This window comes from Eptatretus burgeri, chromosome 12 (assembly GCF_056783735.1).
Source record: "Eptatretus burgeri isolate ZD-2024b chromosome 12, Ebu_testis_v1, whole genome shotgun sequence".
NCBI lineage: Eukaryota > Metazoa > Chordata > Myxini > Myxiniformes > Myxinidae > Eptatretus > Eptatretus burgeri.
Window position 1 is genome coordinate 596707 of NC_140972.1, and position 22777 is coordinate 619483.

Genomic DNA, 22777 nt, shown 5'->3' on the forward strand with positions numbered 1-22777 from the left:
CTTTTGATGGTGTAGGAAACTGCACTCACTGACACCTTGGCTTCTTTGCAATTTCTCTAAAGGAAAGACCGACACTTTTAAGGGTTATAATGGTCTGTCTGTCTTCCTTTGTTAATTGTCTTTTTTCTCGCTATTATGATAGCAATATACTACTTCCTGCAGTGCAATATTGTCCAAATAATGCTTCAGAGGGTGTAGCAACACAGTCCGTTCCAACCATAGACTCCTATAGAGAAAGGACTGGAACCTCACGATCTCGGGGTTTGTAACTTGAGTCTGAAGGATTAACTTGAGTCCGGGGCTACAATGACTTCTAGAAGGGCTAGAGACACGATCTCGGGATCCATATAGGGGTTTTTGAGGACGGCGAGTTCAATAGTGTCATTTTCAACACCACCTGAGGTCATCTTCAAGGTCAAAAGGTCATATTTCAAGGTGAAATTACTGAATTTTGGTATTTTTTGCCCGTTTTTGTGTCTAACTCATAGAGGAAAACTTTTGTAAAGTCTATGACAAAACATGACATTGTGCACCTACTGCACCCACTTGCTGATTTCTATCATCGTTAACTAATGTATGTTTTGTTTGTTTCTCTTTCAGAAACTGTCCAGCTGGTGATCTCACAGGATCTTTGTGTTGTTTCCTGCTTTGGTGACACAATATGCCACGTCGTTGTAGCTGCTTTGGTTGTAGAGGAAACTATGATGGGACGCCTTATGTAAAGGTCATATCCTTCCCAAAAGAACCTGAGGAGAGGGAGAGATGGATATTGGCAATGCCGAATGAGAAAGAAAGCTTGAGGTGCTTAAAGGAGATATATATATTTGTGAGACACATTTCAATTGTGATTGGGTGTTATTAGGGGTGGCAAACGACCCAAAGAACCCCCATCAATATTTCCTGGAGTACCGAAATCAGCTTTGAAGCAGGTGACCTCAGCCCCACGCCCAACATCATCTACGTCAGAATCAAGAGCTAAGAAGATGCAGGCAGCTGATGAGGCTGCAGACAATATCCAAGATTTCGACCACTTCTGTGCTAAAATCAGCTCCTATTTTCCTGGCTTTAACGTCATAAAAGACCAGGAAAACCTTTACCTATCAAGAACTGATGCTACTAGACAAACTGTCAAGCAGTTCCTTCATTTCCAACAAGTTCACTCACCTTTTGGATTTAGTCCATTTGCCAGAGAAGTAACCTTGTTGTCCTCAAAAGTGTATGGTTTTTATGGTGGTTTCTTGTTCACAGGCATGCATAGACAAAATTAAGCTTGGTTGCCCGGATGGCAACCATGGGGAAATCTGTTATTTTTGTGCAAATACAAGATGGCCGTCATCGACCGGGCTGAAAATATAACTTTTTAGGTAATGAACTTAAAATTACACACGAGATCTTTTCCATATAATTTTGGCACGAGGAATCGATATTTAACCTTATTTTTGTGATTAGAAGTAAATTTGAGGTCAATGTTCGAGTTCCTGGCAATTGTTTGCCGTGTGAGATACATTTTGAATGACAACAAGGTCACTATTCTGACAACTGGACGCTCACATACGACATTAATGCGAGTTACTAATTCATTGTTTTGTTCTTCACTGGAGTATCTTCAGAAGTCATTGACTGATATGGGAATGACTTATGTCCACATCTCTGTGGATCTCTAGCTGTACATGGTGGCTTGCCAAATCAAGTGGCATGACGTTGATCACTTTAAAAATGTGATTCTGAGGCCTGGGATAATGCACACTGTGCAGTCCTTCTGTGGTTGCATTGGCAAACTCATGCGTGGGTCTGGTGTTGAGACTCTCATCAGTTCAGCATTCGGGGGCCTGGCAGGAATCATGAGTGGCAAGTCCTGGGTTCGATCAATGAGAACCTTCCGGATGGTTTCGACTGCCCTTCTCATTTCCTTCCTCACCACCGGCCCCAAGACATTCCAGGAGTTGTGCAGCTACCTTGAGACATGCAGACAGCACCCAACTGGGAAGCACTGGGTTGATAACTTCATCAAGCCTACTCTGCTTGTTCATCAACTTCTGCGTAGTGAGAGGGAGGCAGACTTCCTGCTGCAACAGCTAACACTTGAACGCATGCTTCCCTACTTCTTTGTTTCTGGTCACCATCACTATGCCCGTTACATCACCCATCACCTTCTGGAGATGCGCTATCTGCTGCCACCAGATGCCAAGTCAGAGCTCATATCAGGTGCTTTTGTGTGTCGTCACCAGGAAGGCATTTGGAATGGTGTGAGCTCTGATCATTTCGGTGAACAAACTGCTATTAGAATTGGCAAGGGTGGCCTCAAGGGTATGACTCCTTCTCCAGAGATGGTAGCAGAGTGGATCGATTCCTTTCCTGTCACTGCCTACATCTCAGATACAATGGAGCACATCTACCCTGACTCCTCACACAAGGACAATGAAGACCAAGTGAGAGAAAAGGACACAAGAATCGGACCATGTCACAAGGAGGAGGGGAAGAAGAGGAGAGAACTTGATGCAGATGATAGGCACCGGATTTTACTTGAATTGTCGAATGTGTCTCATCCTCTTGAGAATCACTCACCACATCTGTACAACATTGCCAATGGTCGAATTGCTCCCCGAGAAGCTGAAGTGAATGTTGAGGATTCCATGGTTATAGGTTAGAAAATGGTTGCAGAGTTCCATGCATCCCTTCCAGGTGGATTCCATGCAACCATCTCATGCCCCACAAGACAATGGAGCACTTACAGAAAGGAGTGAAAATTGGGGACAAGACGATCTTTGATCTAGAAACCATCTTCCTCAGGCTGCTGACTATTGGACAGCAAAGACAAATGGAGCTAGGACCTATCTTCCAGTTTGAGCTCTGTGCAGTACCCCCCTCACCGCTTGATTAATATGGGTGCTTTAGGAAAGGCAACAAAGCACCACTGGTACACAAACTCTGTGTTCAGGCACAACAGCCTCTGCAACCAGATGTTACCATTGTTGACGCAAGCCAACTTCTCTATCATATTGTCTGGCCTTTCAGGGGAACTGTGTCAGTCTTTGTTGAGTCCATCAAGACAAGGCTGTCTACCATTGCTGGTCAGAAGATCTTGGTCTTTGACAAATATTATGATGTTTCTGCAAAGGACCATGAACGAGTGAGGCGTGCTGGCATTGGTTCCATCAACTATGACCTCACAATAAACACACCCTGCCAAGTCGAGACGCCATCCTGAAAAACAAGCAGAACAAGTTGCAGCTGTCTAAGGTTTTGAGTACCTATAACTTTGGTGAAGGAGTTACTGTGGAGAGCCGTAGCCATGGTGCGTTCAACCATGATGAAGCAGACATTACAATGATCTCACACCTGCTCATGGCTGCTGAATGTAATGCAAGAGTGATACGTATCCTCTCTGATGACACTGATGGTTTACTGGGTTTAGCAGCGCAACATCCAGGCCACAGTGCAGATGGAAAGGTGGGATGGAGCAATTTGGGATATCAACATCACCTGTGACCAGCTTGGCCCCAAGTGTCTGCAGCTTTTGGGAATGCACTACATCACTGGCTCAGATACCACGTCATACCCATAAGGCAAGGGCAAAGTGTCATCCCTGAAGAGACTGAGAGCTGGGAACTTCCCTGGTTTGTACTCCGCACTTGGCGAGCTGATCGCAAGCCATGAACAGCTCATGGAAGCAGGGCGGACATTCTTCTGTGCCCTGTATGGTCAGCCAGAAGGTACCACGATGAGGGAGATGAGGTACTATATGTACACAAAGAAGTCTGGCAAGCCCCTCAAGCTCATGGCATTACTCCCAACTGAGATCAATCTCTTCCTACATATTTAGCATGCACATCTACAGACAGTACTTGCAAAATCAGCTGATCAGCAGGACCCACCTGAACTTGACATTACAAAATATGGATGGGACATCAGAGATGGAATCCCAGTGCCAGCAACCTCTGCTACTCCACCAGCCCCTTTGGACCTCATGGATGTTGTGCGGTGTGGATGCAAAGCAGAGGGGAAGGCCTGCAGTACTGCAAGTTGCAGTTGTCACCATGCAAAGATCTCCTGCACGCTATACTGCACTTGTGGTTGCAGTGACAAGTGCTTCAACCCACACAAGACTGTGGTGGACAGTGAAAGTGAAGTGGAAGAAGGGAGTGTCGAAGCAGAACTGGAAAGAGACGAGGATACGGAAGGGGAAGAGTACAATGAATGGGAATGAACAATATGTAAGTTGTCTACTAGGCTCTATGTCCTCTGTTCCTAAGATGTCCAATATGATGACATGACAATGTGGATGCTTTCTGATTATCAACATACTGTTGTGAACCATTCATGACTTCATATCACATTTGCATTGGTGTTGCATAATTTTCAGCAGAAAATAGTCATGGACATTTCATGTGAACCTCTATTTATTCCTGAACGTAAAAAATAACCCCAAAATTGAATTCCTCATGTCAAAATCATATGGAAAAGAGGTATTACACAGGATTATATGTTGACCGATTAAAAACTTAGCCCCATCGTCTGACCTGTAGCGGCCATCTTGAATTTATGCAAATTACAGGAGTTCCCCAAGGTAGCCCCACCCTGGCAACCAACCTGAATTTAATTAATTGACCCATGTTAGTCCAAAACAATCATAAAACCATACACTTTCCACATCAACAAGGTTGACAATGGAACACATAATAACAGCAAATGGACCAATTTCTATTCTTGAATAGAGTTGAGAAAGATGGCATTGAGGTGCCCAAACGACTTTTTCCTTTGCAGAAGAACAGCCTGCTCTCAAAATGGTCCCAGATTAGATCCATAACTGACCAGGTAAACATCTATGAATGCACAAGCAAGGAAATTCTTCAGCTTGTAATAAGCCAGCTCTGTTGGATGACTGAGGCACACGAGCTTCCTCATTTCACCTTCCTTCTGTCGCAGTTGCATCTTATGTTTAAACCTCTTGATCGTCGCCGATTTGATACTGATACTATGATTTTCACAATGTAGCTTCACAACATATCACCCGGTGCATACAAAATGATTCGTCGATCCGGCTTAATCATTCTACCATCAACAAAATGGTAAAACAGATGCTTGCCCGTAGTCAGCAGGACTCCAACCTCAAAACCTTGTTCAACCAGCTTAAACCACAGCAGCGTTTGGTCAATTTAATGTTTGACGAGGTAAAGCTGGTCGAGACATTGCAATTTTCTGGAGGGCATGTTGTAGGATATGCTCTAAATGCAGCAGCGGGTGGTGAACACGAAATGCTTGCTTCACATGCTATGGTTGTTGAAGTTGCCTGCCATTTCGGTGGTCCACGCTATATTCTATGCATTTGGACCTGCAAAAAACTAACTGCCGATCAGCTGAAGGAACGCCTTATCGAAGCTGCATCAGCAGTAGTTGGTGCTGGCAGTACTGTGATTTCTGATATGTGACAATTGCAATACTAACCGCAGTGTTTGTTCAAAACTTGGAGGACCAGGAAGTTGCCAAGTGCTGTCAATTCAAGAGCAATCTATGTTCTTAGTGTATGACTACGTGCACATCTTCAAAAATGTTCGCAACAACTGGATTACTGTTGATGGCAAGACACTCTCATTTGTCGTAGATGGTAATGAGTACAAAGCTTACTGGAGTGATATTCAGAAGGTTTATGAGATCGACCGGGCTACTCCTATTCGCTTAACCAAGCTGACGCACACCGCTGTTTTCCCCAAGCCCCTTCAATGCCAGAGCATACCATTGGTATGCCAAGTGTTCAATGACAAGACTGTCGCTGCTTTAAAGACCTTCAACGTTTCACTGGGGATCAGCGAAGGCACAATCATCCTCACCCAGATAATGAGTGAGTGGTTCAAGATGATGGACGTGAAAGACCGTTTCTCAGCTATCCATCTGCATGACGAATCCAGACAGCCTTGGACAGCAGACTGTACAAGTTTCACTCGGCTGGAGCAGGCCTGCCAAATTATATCTCCCTGCGCATGGCAAGGAGGTGGTGGTCGTAAGCTGAAGCTAACTCAGCAAACTGCTGAAGCCTTCACTGTGTCCACACGTAATAATGTGGATGCTGCCAAATTGCTTCTGGCAGAGAAAGACTTTCACTACGTTCTTCCTGCTATATTTGCAGATGAAACCTTGGAAAAGTTTTTCGGCCAAGCCAGGCAAAGAAGCGGTGGAAACTTCTACATTGACGTAGTTGACATGATGGCTGCAGCTAAAATTGTAAATTTGTAAACACCCATTAAGCATGACATTATGCCCGAATCTAGTTCTCGTGTGATTGATTGCGACAAGAACTGTACAACTTCCATAAATCCAGATGAGCGAAGTGAACTCATTGACCAGATTACTCCTCAAGACACTCAGGATCTCTTGGGGTCTGACAATGCTCTTAAGCATAAAGTAGTTTATTTGGCCGGACAACTTGTTCATAAATATGGCGATAGCACTAGTATGGAGGAGATCATTGATGATGAAGATGGTAACGAGGTGTCATCCGAGTTTCTAGATAATTTGAATAGAGGTGGATTGAGTGTGCCGACTATGTCAACCGTCTTTTTTGTACATAATGCCTATAATTTGTATGACAAGACTAAAATGCGTTGCCGATTTCATTTTGCTGAGCTGTTACCCTCTGTAGATGCACCTATAGCTAGTAGTAATGCTGCATGTACTACTTTAGCTAACATTCTATTGAAAGCTCATGTCCTCAATGTAAGTGACAAAGAAAAAGCTTTGGGATGCCTCAGGAGGCAAAAAGCTCTCCAACTAGTGATAGACATAGACATAGTTGTAATAGGCATAGTGTTGTGACATGCATATAATGTTTATGTAATACGATATATGACAATAAATATCAAAGTTTGACAGCTCTAAACACTTGCATCTTATTACAATCAGCCATCTCTCACCATTTATGAGTTAGACACAAAAACGGGCAAAAATACCAAAATTCAGTAATTTGACCTTGAAATATGACCTTTTGACCTTGAAGATGACCCAAGGTGGTGTTAAAAATGACACTATTGAACTCGCCGTCCTCAAAAACCCCTATATGGATCCCGAGATCGTGTCTCTATCCCTTCTAGAAGTCATTTTAGCCCCGGACTCAAGTTAATCCTTCAGACTCAAGTTACAAACCCCGAGCATGGGAGGTTCCAGTCCTTCTCTATAGGAGTCTATGGTTCCAACACTGCTTTTATATAGACAGAGGGTTTGTAACTCATCAACAAAAGTTGGGACACCTGTAGGAATTATTTGCATCAACTTTCAAGGCTTAATTTACTTCCATTGCTGCAGAACAGCTGCAGTTGCTAACCCATTACTTGTTCCCTGAAAACGGCCTCTTTTAACAACTCTGAAATTTACATTATTTTTCAGTTTTCGGTAGCCGAAACTTTTTTTAACCTCTGGTAGTTTACCGCTTAGCTTTGTACCATTTCAAGTTATTCACTGGACTTGAACTGCTTAAATTTCAGTAAAAACTGAAAAATGGGGGTGTTCTAAAACTCTAGACCGGAAGAGTATGGATGGCCATTGGCTCACAAGGAGCTCCTCCACCCTTTGACAGGTTTTGTTTTTAATCCTGCTGGGTGCCCATATCCATACACCCTCCTCACCAGAAAACCTGGTGGGGTAGATGGTTAAGTCACCGACAACCCGACAATGAAATAGGTTAGGAATGATTTACATGGCACCTGAAGCCAGGCACAGATCTAATCTGGATTGACATGACAACTAAGTGAAACTGCCAAAATAAAGAATCACTGCTCACCTTCACGCTTTCATTCCTCTTTTTTCCTGCCTCTGGAACAAACTCCCACACTCTCTTCAATCCCACTCCTCCCTTCAGGTTTTCAAAACAGCTGTTAACTACCCTCATATCTCCCCCCCCCATCCAAAATCTTGATCTATTCTACCAAATCCACCCCAAACCCAACTCCTTCAAATTCCCTGTTTTTCTTCCTGAAAGTCCCTGGTGTACCATCTTGTTTACCCCGTGTTCCCCGCCCCATCCCTCTCCATGCCACAGATAACCTATTGTCGTCTCTGTTCCCCACTATTTTGTGCATCGCTCTCCGACCTCTCGTCTCCTGCCTTGTTATATGGATGTTCTGTGTCCAAGCAATTACACGAGCCTCGACATGGAATACCAAAAAAAAAATCAAAAATATCTCTTCCTGTCAAGGCCGGAGTGCAACAAGGCAATGCTCTGGGCACAGTCCTATTTCTGATTTTCATAAATAATCTCACTGACTGGAAAATCCTCTATATTTGCTGATGGCGTCATCCTCTGCCATGACATCCTTCATCCTTCGGAAAGATAGGCTGCAGCCTCTTCCCTCTATTCAGACCATGAAAAAAAAAAATCACAAACTGGTCAAACACTGAGTATGTCTTTTGATCCTGACAAATCTCACACACTCAGTATTTCTCTCTAAATGGACCATCTGATAAACCCTCTCATCTGCATTCTTAACAATCCTCTTGAGGAAGTTCAGTCATTCAAACTCCTGGGTCTCACTGTCAGCCATGGTCTTTCTTGGGCAAACCACATTTCAAAATTGGCTTCCAAAGCCAGCCGCCAACTGGGCATCCTCAGTCATGTTCTTCTTTGGCAGACTTGAACTCCTCTCCACTTACAAGGCCTTCATCCACAGCTTGATGGAATACTGCTCTCCCCTCTAGGGTGGCTCTTGTGCCTCACATCTTGTTCACCTTGATGCCATGGAAACCAAAGTCTTTAAGATTATTGTAATCTCCCATGATGAAGCTTAGTCTATGGGTCTATGGGTCTATCACTTCACCATCAGACAGGTTGGTGGTCTCTCAGTCTTCCACCGCCTCCTTTCTGGTCTTGCATCCTCTGTTATTTCTGTGCTTTGTCACACCCCCCCAGTTTTCTGCAAGGCACACTTGGACCACTATAAACCCCCCATTCGGGTGAACATACCGAAATCCAGGATCACTACTCACCTCTACTCATTCGTTCCTCTTTTTTCCCCACCTGTGGAATCAACTTGCACATTCTCTTTCATCTCATTGTTCAATCAAAGCCTTCAAGAAAAATGTTCACCACAATGTCAGATCATCCCGACCCCGAACCCTCCTCCTTCCAAATTTCCAGTTTTCACTTCGAGAGTTTCCTTCTTTATCCAGCTTGTCCTCCCCATACATCATATCATGCCCCCCATTCCTCTCCACACCCATCGTTTGTCAAGTCTCCTCTATATTGGCTTTCAACTCTGCTGTTGGTGTTTCCCCCCTCCATAAGCTATTCTTTTTGTCCTGTTGCATCATGATCTGTTCAGGGAACTAGTGCAAGCTCTTCGACGAGCCTCGCCTATGTATACAAAAAAAAAAGAAAAAAATTGTGGACAGGTTCGGTGTGTGACAAGAACAAATCAATTAGATTTTGGTCAAGATCCAGATCCGAGCAAAAAGAGAAGTCCCACGTGGCAGAGACAAAACGGTGTCCATGACAACAATTTCACCCCATAACAATAAAATGGGATATTTTTGCGATTTTATTACTGCCAAACCTCAGGAATTTTTCAAGACATCAGACTGAAACTTAAGGCGCTGTCACACCTTGACAATTTAGCCAGCAATGGCAACATACAAAAATGTATGTAAAACGTTGGCGTACGCTGAAATTTTGATTTTTTTTTTTTAAGTTTTGGTCGTATTCATAACGTGTTGGTCGTATGCATGACATATTCGTAATGGGCACAGAACGTTTTGTTGTCTTATAGATAACTTATACCAACGAATGCTTAGCCTGTTGTCGGCGTTCACAACCTATGCCCAACGACAGTTTAACTTAGGCATAGCGCGCTGCACGTATCGCCGACGAACTCATGGTGTAGCCTGTTAAAAACCTGCCGCACGCCGATTTAAATCATAACCGCCTGAGAATTGGAAGTGTCAACATCGCAGACACACCTTGCCGATTTAGCCAGCATATGCCGACCTATGAAAAATGCGTCTAAAACGTTGGCACACGTCGAATACATTATGGGTAAGTTGTGTATACATTAAGAGCACGCTGAAAAACGATGAAGTACGCTGTCATATTTCGTGGTGCGTTTAGTACGTCGTGAAATTTCAAACATGCTGAAAATTTTACGACGTACTCGCCGTATGGCTCAAAAGTTCCGCTACGCTGGGAATAAGTTGTAGGCACGATATGCGATCGTTGTCACACGTCAGACACACGTTACTTGTAAGTTACTCATAAGTCGAAACATGTCGAGGTAATGTTTAGCATCCCCAAAACTTATTTTCTCCGTCAAGGCACATTTTCTTTTTTTCTCCTTGGCTCCGTGAAGGCACGTGACGAAATATCTGAAGTTGTTGTTGTTGTTGTTTTTATTATTATTATTTTATTTAGTCTATCACGAATTTCAAAATATATTCGGACATTTGCTTTTAAGTTTCGACGTCGACATGACAATATCCTCAAACAGAAAATATTCACAGAGGAGGAACTAAGAATAAGACATGAGCAAACTGAAGAGGCAATCAGACGTGACGTAACGGCACGTGACGAAATATGGGAAGTTATTGTGGTTTTTTTTTATTTTTTTTTAAACGCTGCCAATACGCCATTATACGGTAGCTGCAAATTAGAAACACGTTCAAGTTCTGTGGTCGTCCGGAAAACGTCAATCAAATACGTCTACATATGTCAATATGCGTTGGAGGTACGTTACACATAGGTTCAAAGCACGTTACACATAGGTTAGAAATAAGTTTTGGGTACGCTAAGCATTACCTCGACGTGTTTTGCCTTATGAGTAACTTACAAGTAACGTGCCTCGACGTGTGTCAACGATCGCATAACGTGCCTCGACATGTGTGCAACGATCGTGTAACGTGCTTACAACATGTTACTCATAGGTTATAAATAAGTTTCAGGTATGCTAATCATTACCTCAACGTGTTTCGACTTACGAGTAGCTTACAAGAAACATGTGTCGACATGTGTCAACGATCGTAACGTGCCTACAACTTATGGCCAGCGTAGCGGAACGTGCGAGTCATACGCTGGCATACGTCGAAAAATTTCAAGCATGCTAAAATTTGAGGACAACCGCAAAGTACAACGATGAAAGCTAGTGTACTACGACGTATGGCAGTGTTTTTCAGCATGCTCTTAACGTATACAAACTTACCCATCACGTATTCGATGTGTGCCGGCGTTTTAGCCCAATTTTGCATACGTTGGCTAAATCGTCAAGGTGTGACAGGGCCTTTACAAAGCTTATTTGCAAGTGTGTAAAATCTGGTCAAAATTAGTGAAAGTCAAAGGTATCTCAAAAAGTTATGGATGACACGTTGGGTGTTTGACAAATTTGGTGGAGAGGTTGGGTGTTTGATAGGGAAGAATTGATTAGATTTTGGTGAAGATTTGAATCTGGATCAGGAAAGGAGAGTTAAAAAATATATATTTCAGTGATTCTTCATCATTGAGAGATGGGGCCAAAATGATATATGGCATTACATTTCAAAAAGTTGTGGATGAGTTGTGACAAAACCACTGTATGTGGATGAGTTGGTTACGTGATGAGAACAAGCCGATTAGATTTTGGTTCAGGTCCAGATTCAGATACAAAACATAAACCTTTCAGCCTGGTGGAGGTATGTGTGCTCCAGCAAGTACAATTCCAGTTGATTTGCATTTTACCTACTCCACGAGCCTCGACCCTGGAAGAAAATAAAAGGTCTTACAAATCTGACAAAATTTACTCACCAGCCTCTCCGATCAACACAATTCAACTACTCACTGAAGTATTACACTCTTCCAAAACATATCCCTGAGACATTAATTCTTTGTTTTTATGCACTTGCCTGTATGGCACGAGAAAAGCCGAAAATGTTGGAGGAAATCCAAGCTTGCCGGTATACCAGTGTCCAGGCACAGTTGTCTGGATGCACCATATATTCACATTTCTCTTCCACCACCTGATGAAGACAAACTTTGTTCAAGGAGAACCCAAACGCTCAGACCACCTTGACGCTAATCTATCCCTGGATACCCCACAAAATAGATATGACGTAGTGCATGAGCAGGTCTGAGCTTTCGTTCAGTTTCATTCCATTGGAGGGATGCGACTTATCAACGCTTGAACACGTTTCAGAAACATTTTCTCATCAGTATAAAAAGTTCACGTCATGGATTTTGTCCAACACCAAGTAGTTGCTGTTAATGATCAGCACTATTTTATTATTGTGTAGCTGCTCATGGGTGCGGCGTAGTAATATTGACACCCAGCCAATCATCAGCCAGTGTTGTCACAACAAGCAATATATATACATATACATACATACATATTATATATATATATATATATATATATATATATATATATATATATATATATATATATATATATATATATATATATATATATTAAGCAATGCCTTTGTCAATGTATGGGGTTCAAATTGCAATAATGTCAATATAAAAGGCGTCAAAAAAAAAATTAAATAAAATTAAATAAATAACCCCAACCGTGTGTCATGCACATCCAGCATCATCTGTAAAGAAATAAGATACGAGTACCTTCACACAGATTCGGTGGGATAATTACCGTAAACATTTGTCTAAGTGGATGGAGTTGGACAGTGAATGTAGTAAGAAAGCCAAGTCTCATTATAGGAGTCATGCCAGCATTGACTTTATTAATATACCCAGTAGTGCTGGATATCCTAATACCTGTTATCAGCAATTCACTGATTAAAAAAAAAAAAACCCAAAAGGCTACAGGATAGCCACAAACATTGCAATCGAGCAAGGAACATGCTTCAGAACTACCAGCTGGGTCAGCCACCCTCAAGCATCAATCCTCTCCCAAGAAGAAACTTCGATCAAGTTCTTTGCTGTCAGCAGTCGTACATTCTTCCAAGAATATGCAAAATTTGTAAGAAGAAAGAACACATTAAAAAAAACAAAAGGACGATATCGGCCAACATGAGATATGCTGACTCAAGCAGAAACAATCGCTGCAGGTATGTATAGATGATGCTGTATGAGGCCCGGCGAGGAGTGATGCAAGCGACATTTTTTAATGATATGATGATAATAGGCTCGGATGATAGGGGAAGGGTTAAAATAGTGCTATATGGCATCAACTCCAAAATGGCCGATGTGGCCCTGACATCACTCCTCCTCGCGGCCCCTCATATCCCTCCATGCTCCTCATCACAAAGCCATTTGCCCCCCACCTGCTATCTGTTCCCTCACCAAGTAAATACGAGGTCTGTCTAAAAAGTAACGGGACTGACTTCACAGAAATTTTATTCCAAAAAATATATTGAAATCACAGCTTGTCCCCTTCAAAATAGTTTCCCTCCAGTCTCACACACTTGTCCAGCCTCTTCTTCCACGCTTCGATGCACCCCGGGAAGGCTTCTTCTGGAATCCTCCAGAGCTCCGTCGATGGCCTCCACATCAAGAAATCGGGTCCCCTTGATCACCCCATTGAGCTTGGGGAATAGGAAAAAATCACAAGGGGCCAAGTCTGGCGAATACAGGGGTTGCTCTAGAGTTGGCAAGTTCCTCTCCGCCAGAAACTGTCGGATGCTCAGGTCACTGTGAGCAGGGGCATGGTCATGGTGGAGCACCCAGGCGTTGTTCTCCCACAGATCCCTCCTCTTGTGCCAGACTGATCTCATGAGGCGCTGGAGGATTTCCTTGTACACGGATTGATTCACTGTTTGACCCTGTGGTAGAAACTCAAAGTGGACGATGCCCTTGATGTCAAAAAAATGTGATGAGCATCACCTTGACTTTCGCCTTCGACATCCTTGCTTTCTTTGGTCTTAGTGATGCCGGACTTTTCCACTGAAGACTCTGCCGTTTGGTCTCGGGATCGTATTCGAATATCCACGATTCAGCCAGTAATGACTTTCCCAAGCAGTTCTGGATCGTCCTCGAAGCGCTCGATAATGTCTTGACAGAGAGTGACTCTTTGCTGTTTTTGGTCCTCGGACAACAGATTGGGGACCATCTTTGCGCACACCTTGCGCATTTTGAGATTTTCAGTTATGATGCTCCAAACAGTGTCCTTGCTGATCAAAAGTTCCTCAGCAATCATCCGCACCGCGAGTCGACGATCTGCGCGCACCATCTGCTTCACACGCTCAATGTTGTCCATCATTCTGCTCGTTGAAGCTCTTCCAGACCATGGATCGTCTTCAACCTCCTCCCGTCCCTCTTTGAACGTCTTGTGCCATTCAAATTCACGTGTACGTGACATCGTTTCTTCCCCATAGACTTGCTGCAGCGTTGCGAAGGATTCGGAAGGTGTTTTGCCAAGCTCGGCAAGAAACTTCAGATTGGCTCTCTGCTCACGACTCATAGCGTGACGACTCAGACTAGACAACGTGTAAAGCACGACCTGAAAAAAAAATCACACAATGAGCGCAGTCAACCATCACCAATTATATATATATATATATATATATAAATATATATATATATAAATATACATATATATAAATATATATATATATATATATATATAAATAAATATATATAAATATATATATAAATATATACATATATATATATATATATATATATATATATATATATATATATATATATATAAATATATATATATGTAAATATACAAAAATATAAATATATATATATATATATATATATAAATAAATATATATATATAAATATATATATATAAATAAATATATATATATACATAAATATATATATATATATATATACATATATATATATATATATATATATATATATATATATATATATATATATATATACAGATAAATATATATATATATATATATATATATATAAATATATATATATATATATATATATATATATATATATATATATATATATATATATATATATATATATATATATATATATATATATATATATATATATATATATATATATATATATATATATATATATATATATATATATATATATATATATATATATATATATATATATATATATATATATATATATATATATATATATATATATATATATATATATATATATATATATATATATATATATATATATATATATATATATATATATATATATATATATATATATATATATATATATATATATATACATATATATATACATACAAAACATATATATATATATATACATATATAAAATATATATATATATATATATATATATATATATATATATATATATATATATATATATATATATATATATATATATATATATATATATATATATATACATAAATATACAAATATATATATATAGATATATAAATATATATATATATATATACATACATAAATATATATATATATATATATATATATATATATATATATATATACATACATAAATATATATATATATATATATATATATATATATATATATACATAAATATATATATATATATATATATATATATATATATATATACATATATATATATATATATATATATATATATATATATATATATATATATATACATAAATATATATATATATATATATATATACATAAATATATATATATATATATATATATATATATATATATATATATATATATATATATACATAAATATATATATATATATATATATATATTTATATATATATATATATATATATATATATATATATGTATATATATATATATATATATATATATATATATATATATATATATATATATATATATATATACATAAATATATATATATATATACATATATATACATAAATATATACATAAATATATATATATATATACATAAATATATATATATATATACATAAATATATATATATATACATAAATATATATATATATATATATATATATACATAAATATATATATATATATATATATATATATATATATATATATATATATAAATATATACATAAATATATATAAATATATACATAAATATATATATAAATATATATACAGAAATATACATATATATAAATATATATATATATATATATATATATATATACATAAATATATATATATATACAGAAATATACATATATATGTATATATATATACATACATAATATATATATATATATATATATATATATATAAATATATATATATATATATATAAATATAAATATATATATATACATACATACATACATATATATATATATATATATATATATATATATACATACATAAATATATATATATATATATACATATACATACATAAATATATATATATATATATATATATATACATATACATACATAAATATATATATATATATATATAAACATATATTTCACCTTTGAACCTTCACCCAGGCTGGATCCGCCCCTTTCACTTCCGATTGGCCAGCTTCTTCAGAGGGTAAGGCCTTTCTGATCCGTTTTGCAAGTCATGCTTGCACGCGGACGTGGTTGAAATCACCGGCTTCACGCGGACGTGGATGAAATCACCAGTCTCACGCGGACGTGGTTGAAATCACCGGCCTCACGCGGACGTGGTTGAAATCACCGGCTTCACGCGGACGTGGTTGAAATCACCATCAAATGCGGACGTGTTCGTTGAGTTCTTGTTATTGTTGTAATTCTTTCTCTATCTTTTATTTTAACAATAACAACGGCTAACTCAAAGATGCACAGCCCGGCACACGAATAAAATCCCTATATACATCAGTGGGGAAATCTAACCTGGAACACACACTTACCAAAATAACTGGCCTCTGGGGAACCTGACTGGTGTTCTGTGAATTTCCACAACCGTAACAACATAATATTGTTACGGCTGTGGAAATTCGCATTACACCATAAAGGGCCCTCAGGTGAGATATCTTCATAGGTACATGTGTAGTTAGCCCAAACCCGTTGAATAGAGGGAATTTATGTGATCCATCTGGGCTGCGACGCTTTGAGTTAGCCATTTTTCTGTTCTATCTTTTATTTCAAACACACAACATTTCAACAACCACGCAATCCCCATCACAGCGCCAACCACACTGCAACCACGCCACCTCCACCATCTACACTACTACATCTTCGCCCTACGTCTGCTTCCGAACGGCAAACAAAGGCGCCAAGGAGGGAACTGCGAGGATGCGCAGGTTTCCCCGCCTGTTTCTCCAGTTTGACTTCCCCGCGCTTTGGAGTGTAGGAGGGGCGATGCAGGTCAAAGGTCAGAGGTCATGTGAAGGAGGGGTCTCATTTTGGGGGAATAATTCTCTGGCCCAGAGCCAAAAACTGACTCCCCCGGCCCCCGCAGGGGGCGGGGTGGAGGGAAAGCGTGAGGGAACGCCCTTTTCGGGAACCCTCTCGAAGGAAGGTGGAGCCGAGAACGGGGCGGGGTGAAGGGCGGAGCCCCGTGCTATAAAAGACAGACACGGGCGGGCGCGCTTGCGCTTCCTCTTCGTCATGGCTGGTGGTCTGGTTGGTCTTCAGTTGGTTTTTGTGGAGAGTTGGTCTTCGGGAAGAGGTCCCGCGCCCGCGCCTTGGTGAGCGGCCCTGTCACGAAGGGCACGGACGGGAGACGCGGGAGCGCCAGTAGCGAGTTGGACCTGTGCGTCCGGACGGGGGTGCCAGAGAGGGTGCGCCGGCCGCGAGAGAGGTCGGGGCCAGGCGCGACCACGCTGGCGGTTGTGGGAGAGGGACTCACCAGCCATAAAAGGGAAGTCGCGACTTCTTTCTTTCTTTTCTTTGGGGTTTTTGTATAAATGTGTGTTGGCGCCGTCTGTGAAGTAGAACTGTTTAAGTGTTGCTGTGTGTACGCTTATTCGGTTGTAGCTCTGCATCGTTTCTTTTGTTACATTTGCTTTTTGTGCATAATTGTATGGCTGTAAATACGTGCCTTCCGTGCGTGCGCGCGTGTGTGTGTGTGTGTGTGTGTGTGTGTGTGTGTGTGTGTGTGTGTGTGTGTGTGTGTGCGTGTGTGTGTGTGTGTGTGTGTGTGTGTGTGTGTGTGTGTGTGTGTGTGTGTGTGTGTGTGTGTGTGTGTGTGTGTGTGTAAAAAACGCTTGCTTGTTGACTGTTCCCGATCTGCTTCGTCTCTTTTCCTTTTTATTGACCCTCCATCTTGCATCACGTAAGGGGTTCGTAGTGGGTGCAACATCCCGGTAATTAATCGGAACCGTCAAGGCCGACGATAACACCGCTTGGTTATCACTGAAGCACGGAACGGACCGCTTAAGCGGTTCGTGTCCGGAGTCGGCCTGTGGCGTTGTACGATCGCCCGCTCGACCATTCGCGCAGGTACTTAGGTAGATCGAATTTGGCGAGCAACCCTTTCCTGCGCGGGTGGGCAATTGGCACAACCGTGGTGGGGTTAAACCCCCCACCCGTGACTAGCTCCCGGCGTTGTTCCAAGAGGGTCACGACTGAATTGTCCGTCCGGTGGGCGACGTGCCGCGATTCGAGTTATGGGGCCGTTCGCACGCCGGGCGGGCGAAATTCGTAACACTGGTGTGCAGGAGTGTGTTGACGAAATTCACAAACCACCATTCAGGTCCCTTAGGTGAGATATCTCTGTAAGTATATGTGTAGTTAGGCCCAAACCCGTTGTTTAGAGGGAATAAATGTCATTTATGCGGGCTGCGACCCCTCTAGATAGCCGTTTTTCTTTTACTATCTTTATTTTGGACCAGCCGCCATTACTACCACCACCAACCACGTCTCAACAGCCATCACACAACAACCACCAACCACAACGCCGCTTCACAACAACAACCACCAACCACAACGCCGCTTCACAACAAGAGCCACGACCTTTACCGTCACAACTCGCCACCATCGCATCACCACCATTCTTGCGCCACTTGTGGGCACCGATACTGGACTCGTGCAGGGCGCGCACCGAGCAGCGTGTTCAGAAACATCACAGACTTTCCGAGGAAAACGGATCAAAAACGACTCACGCCCACTTCTGTTCCGTCCTATCGGTGAGCGTGGGGCGATTTGGCCCCGCCTCCAGGGCGTTGGAGTGCGGTCGCTATATGCAAATTCATGGATCAAAAAGCATTCACGCCCACTTTTCCTCGGTCCAATGGGGAGCCAGTTAGAGGTGAAGGGTCGGAGGTAAAGGGTCAAGGGTGAAGGAGCGAGGCCACGGGGGATATAAACGGCTGCGTTCGTCAGTCAAGGCAGTTAAGAGTTGGGAGTTCGCGGAGCCAGTGAAGAGTTGGGACGAGTCAAGAGAGGAGACGGAGAGGGCGATCGGACGAAGCTGTGGAGAGGCGGCGGCGGCGAAGGCGGTTGAGGGGGTGCTCGCGTCGGATTCGGGGAGCTGCGGAGGGAGAGGCCGGCGGCGTGACCGAGGTCGTGGTGGAGACGCTCGTCGCGGGACCCGAGACAGAGAGATATCCTCCTTTCCCCCGAGCATCAACAACCCCCTCCTGTTTCCCCCCGCGCTGAGATAGTGCGACAAGGGGGCCCCTTTCCCACCCCCTACCAGACACTGTCCGCGAGGCCCGCGGAGTTGGGGCGCCACCGCCACTTTGCGTCTCATCATCAGACGGGTAGGCCCGACGCGGTCTCGGCCCCAGGCCCGCCTCATCCTTGAGGGTGGTACTTTTCTTTTGCTTTGGGTATATGTGTTGTCGGCGCCGTCTGTGAAGTAAAATTGGATAAGTGTTGCCGTGTGCTCAGTAGTCGGATAGCTCTGCATTGTCTTCTTCTTTTATATTTGCTTTTTGTGTAATATTGTGTGTTTCTTCTCCTTTTACATTTGCTTTTGGTGTAATTGTATATGTGTGCTTTCCGTGTGCCATCGCGAAATACATGTGAATTATGTTGAACTGTTTTCCCGTTTCGCTTCGTCTTTTCTTTCATTGAATCTCCAACTTACTTCACGTGAAGGGTTGGTAGTGGGCTGAATACGCCCGATAATTAATCGAACCGTCGAGGCCGACGATAACACCGCTCGGTTATCCCGATAGTACGGAACGGGTCGCTTAAAGTGGCCCGTGTCCGAAGTCGACCTGCGGCGAGGTGCGATCGCCCGGTCTACCCTCCGTGTGGGTACTTAGGTAGGTCGAATTTGGCGAGCAACCCTATCCCACGCGGAGGGCCGATTGGCACGATCGTGGTGAGGCCGAAAGGTCCACCCGTGACTGGTTCCCGGCGTTAGTCCGAGAGGGTCACGACTGGATTGTCCGTCCGGTGGGCGACGTGCCGCGATTCGAGTTACGTGGCCGTTCGCACGCCGGCGGGCGCGAATCCGCAACACTGGTGTCAGGAGTGGGATACAAACTCATCGCCCTCCTCGCGGCACTGGTATTGGAGAACGGGAAAACGGGCTCTCCTGTCTCCAGCTAAATTCACGGGAATCGGTCCAGGGGTGAGAGGAGCGACCCCCGATTCCCTCCAAATTACGAGCGAGCTAAATTAACCCTTTACGAGAAGCAAGATGGCGTCTCAAGGCGAGCGGGAGCCGGGGGTATTAGAAATGGATGTAGAATGTGTAGAACCCATGGCTCAGGATGAAATCCCCGTGCAGGAAATGTTGGTTGTGCAGGAACACGGACTCGCCCGACTGAACCCAGAGCCCGAAATAGGTGCGGCGGCGGCCGCGGTGTATGACACCTCCCCTCCCCCTCTCCACCAAAACCCCCTGATCCCTGCCGAAACGGCTCACCCAAGCGCACCCGACATGGCCCAGCTATGCGCCATGCTGGCGGCAATGACAGCGAGGATGGATGCGAATACACAACAAATGAACGAAAAGATGGATACAAACACAAACAAAATAAAAGGCATGAACAAGCAAATGAACGGAATGGAAACAAACATGAGGGAAGAAACTAAAAAGCTGCGGGGTGAGATGCAGAACATGGGCCGAAGCCTGTAGGCGGGCATGAAGGCCGTTAGCAGGGAGCTTAAAATGGCGACTCCACGTGTGGGAGCGAACGAGCTGGGAGGGGGTGCAACGGCTGTCGGGCCCGCGGTGGAGGCGGGTGAAAAAATAATTCGGGGGGCGTGTTGGGCGAGGGTCGTGACAGAAAAAGTGACGGTAACCGAGAGGGACAAACTAATTGGGGTGACGGAGACGTGCACGAGGGAGACAACAAGGGAAGAGACGGAAATAATAGTTGAGACAAGGGAGGTAAAGGGTGAAGAGGTGACTGAGTTGGCAGAGACACGGGAGATGGGAACGATAGAGGGAAGACTGCACGATGAAGACGGGGTAAGTGACGCATACACACACACGGAGGTAGTGGAGGACAATGGGGGTGAGCTGGTGGACTGGGTGGAGGCCCGGTGCGAGCAGCTGGATGGCCTCCTCCAGGAACGAGGGGAGGGAGTATGCCCCCTTGAGGCGAGTCACGACCAGGTGAGTTCGGTCGTGCTTTGCGAGGTTGAGGGGACAAGTGCTGTGGACAGGTGCACGGAGAGCTTGGGGGGTATAGAGGCCCCGGAGACCCTTGTGGGGACACAAATCCCCAGAGTGGTTGTCCCTGTGTGTGTGGTGCAAGGTGTGACAAAGACCCCGTGTGTGGAAGCGACCCCGTGTGTGAGTGGTGTGGTGGCGATGGTGCCGGAGTACGTGCTTCCCAGCACGCCGTGTGTAAAAGGGGCACCGCAAGTGGAAGAGGCAGTGTGTGTGGATGAAACGGCCAGTATGGATGAAACACCGCGGTTGAGTGCCCCCGCGTGTGTGAGTGAGGCACGGTGTATGAGTGAGGCACCGCGGGTGAGTGCCCCCGCGTGTGTGAGTGAGGGACGGTGTGTGGATGAGGAACCGCGGTTGAGTGCCCCCGCGTGTGTGAGTAGTATGGTTTGTGTGAGTAGTATAGCACGAGTGAGTGAAAGGCCGCGAGTGCGTGGAGCCACGTGTGCGAGGGAGATGGCATGCGTGGGTGAACGGCCGAGTGCAAGGGAGACCGTGTGTGTGAGAGAGCGGTATGTAAGGGAGATGTCGGTCGGCATGTGTGAACATGCAGCCGCGTCTCCCGGTGTGAGTTTAATGGTGAGGTGTGTTAGGGTCGTAACACGCGGGAGTGCGTGTGTCGAATGGCGACGACGAAGGCGACAGAAGAAAGAAAGCCGGGTAGCGGCTGTAGTTGTTTCGGGGACCGTGCCGGGTTCACCCAGCAGTGAGCACGAGGTCCGTGCTGTGCAACGCATGAGGCCCCCACGTGCTCGCTTGCGAGAGTGAAGTCCCGGTCCGGAAACGCACGCGGTGGATTTGCCGATTCCGCGGACGGACAAAGTTTAGGCAGGATTACGGATTTGGACCGGATGGGTTCTCCACGCGGGCGTGTGTGTTAAGCTCCAACGGGCAAAGCACATGTGTTCGCGTGGGGAACCCCTCGAGACGTGGGGCTTGTGTTTTTTTTTTTATGCGCACGGTGACGTCATGGCTGCACGTGGGGTTGGAATCCGGCAGGAGGGGTATCCCTGCCGGATGGTACCGTCCAAGGAGGGACGAGGTACACGTGCAGCTGCATGACGTCACGGGCAGGTGCAAAGTGCGCAAGCTGTGAGTTGCCGCGCTGGTGATGCGCATGGAAAAAAAAAAAATAAAAAAATAAAAACAGCAAGCCTCACTTTCGGGTGCACAGGATTCCTGGGCAAGGGGTGGAAGACCCCCTTACTAGGGCACAGGATGGAAACTAGTTAGGGGGAAGGGTTAGCTTAGCTAGACCGACTTCATGGGGCAGGGGTAAGTCCTCATGGAGTCCGTGGAATGGATTAGTTAGAGGGATTGTAGCGAGATTTAGGTTGGGAAAGTTATTTTA

General features: G+C 43.4%; 1 protein-coding gene across 2 annotated transcripts in view; it reads right to left on the reverse strand.

Annotated features, from left to right (window-relative positions):
- The window catches only part of PRELID1 (PRELI domain containing 1), a 75512-nt gene that overhangs the window by 22546 nt on the left and 30189 nt on the right, over nt 1–22777 (reverse strand). For both annotated transcript variants that reach the window (XM_085849220.1, XM_085849221.1), the window contains one exon: nt 11851–11964. In XM_085849220.1, coding sequence (XP_085705346.1) covers nt 11851–11964 — 114 coding nt within the window. The remainder of the gene's footprint in view (nt 1–11850; nt 11965–22777) is intronic.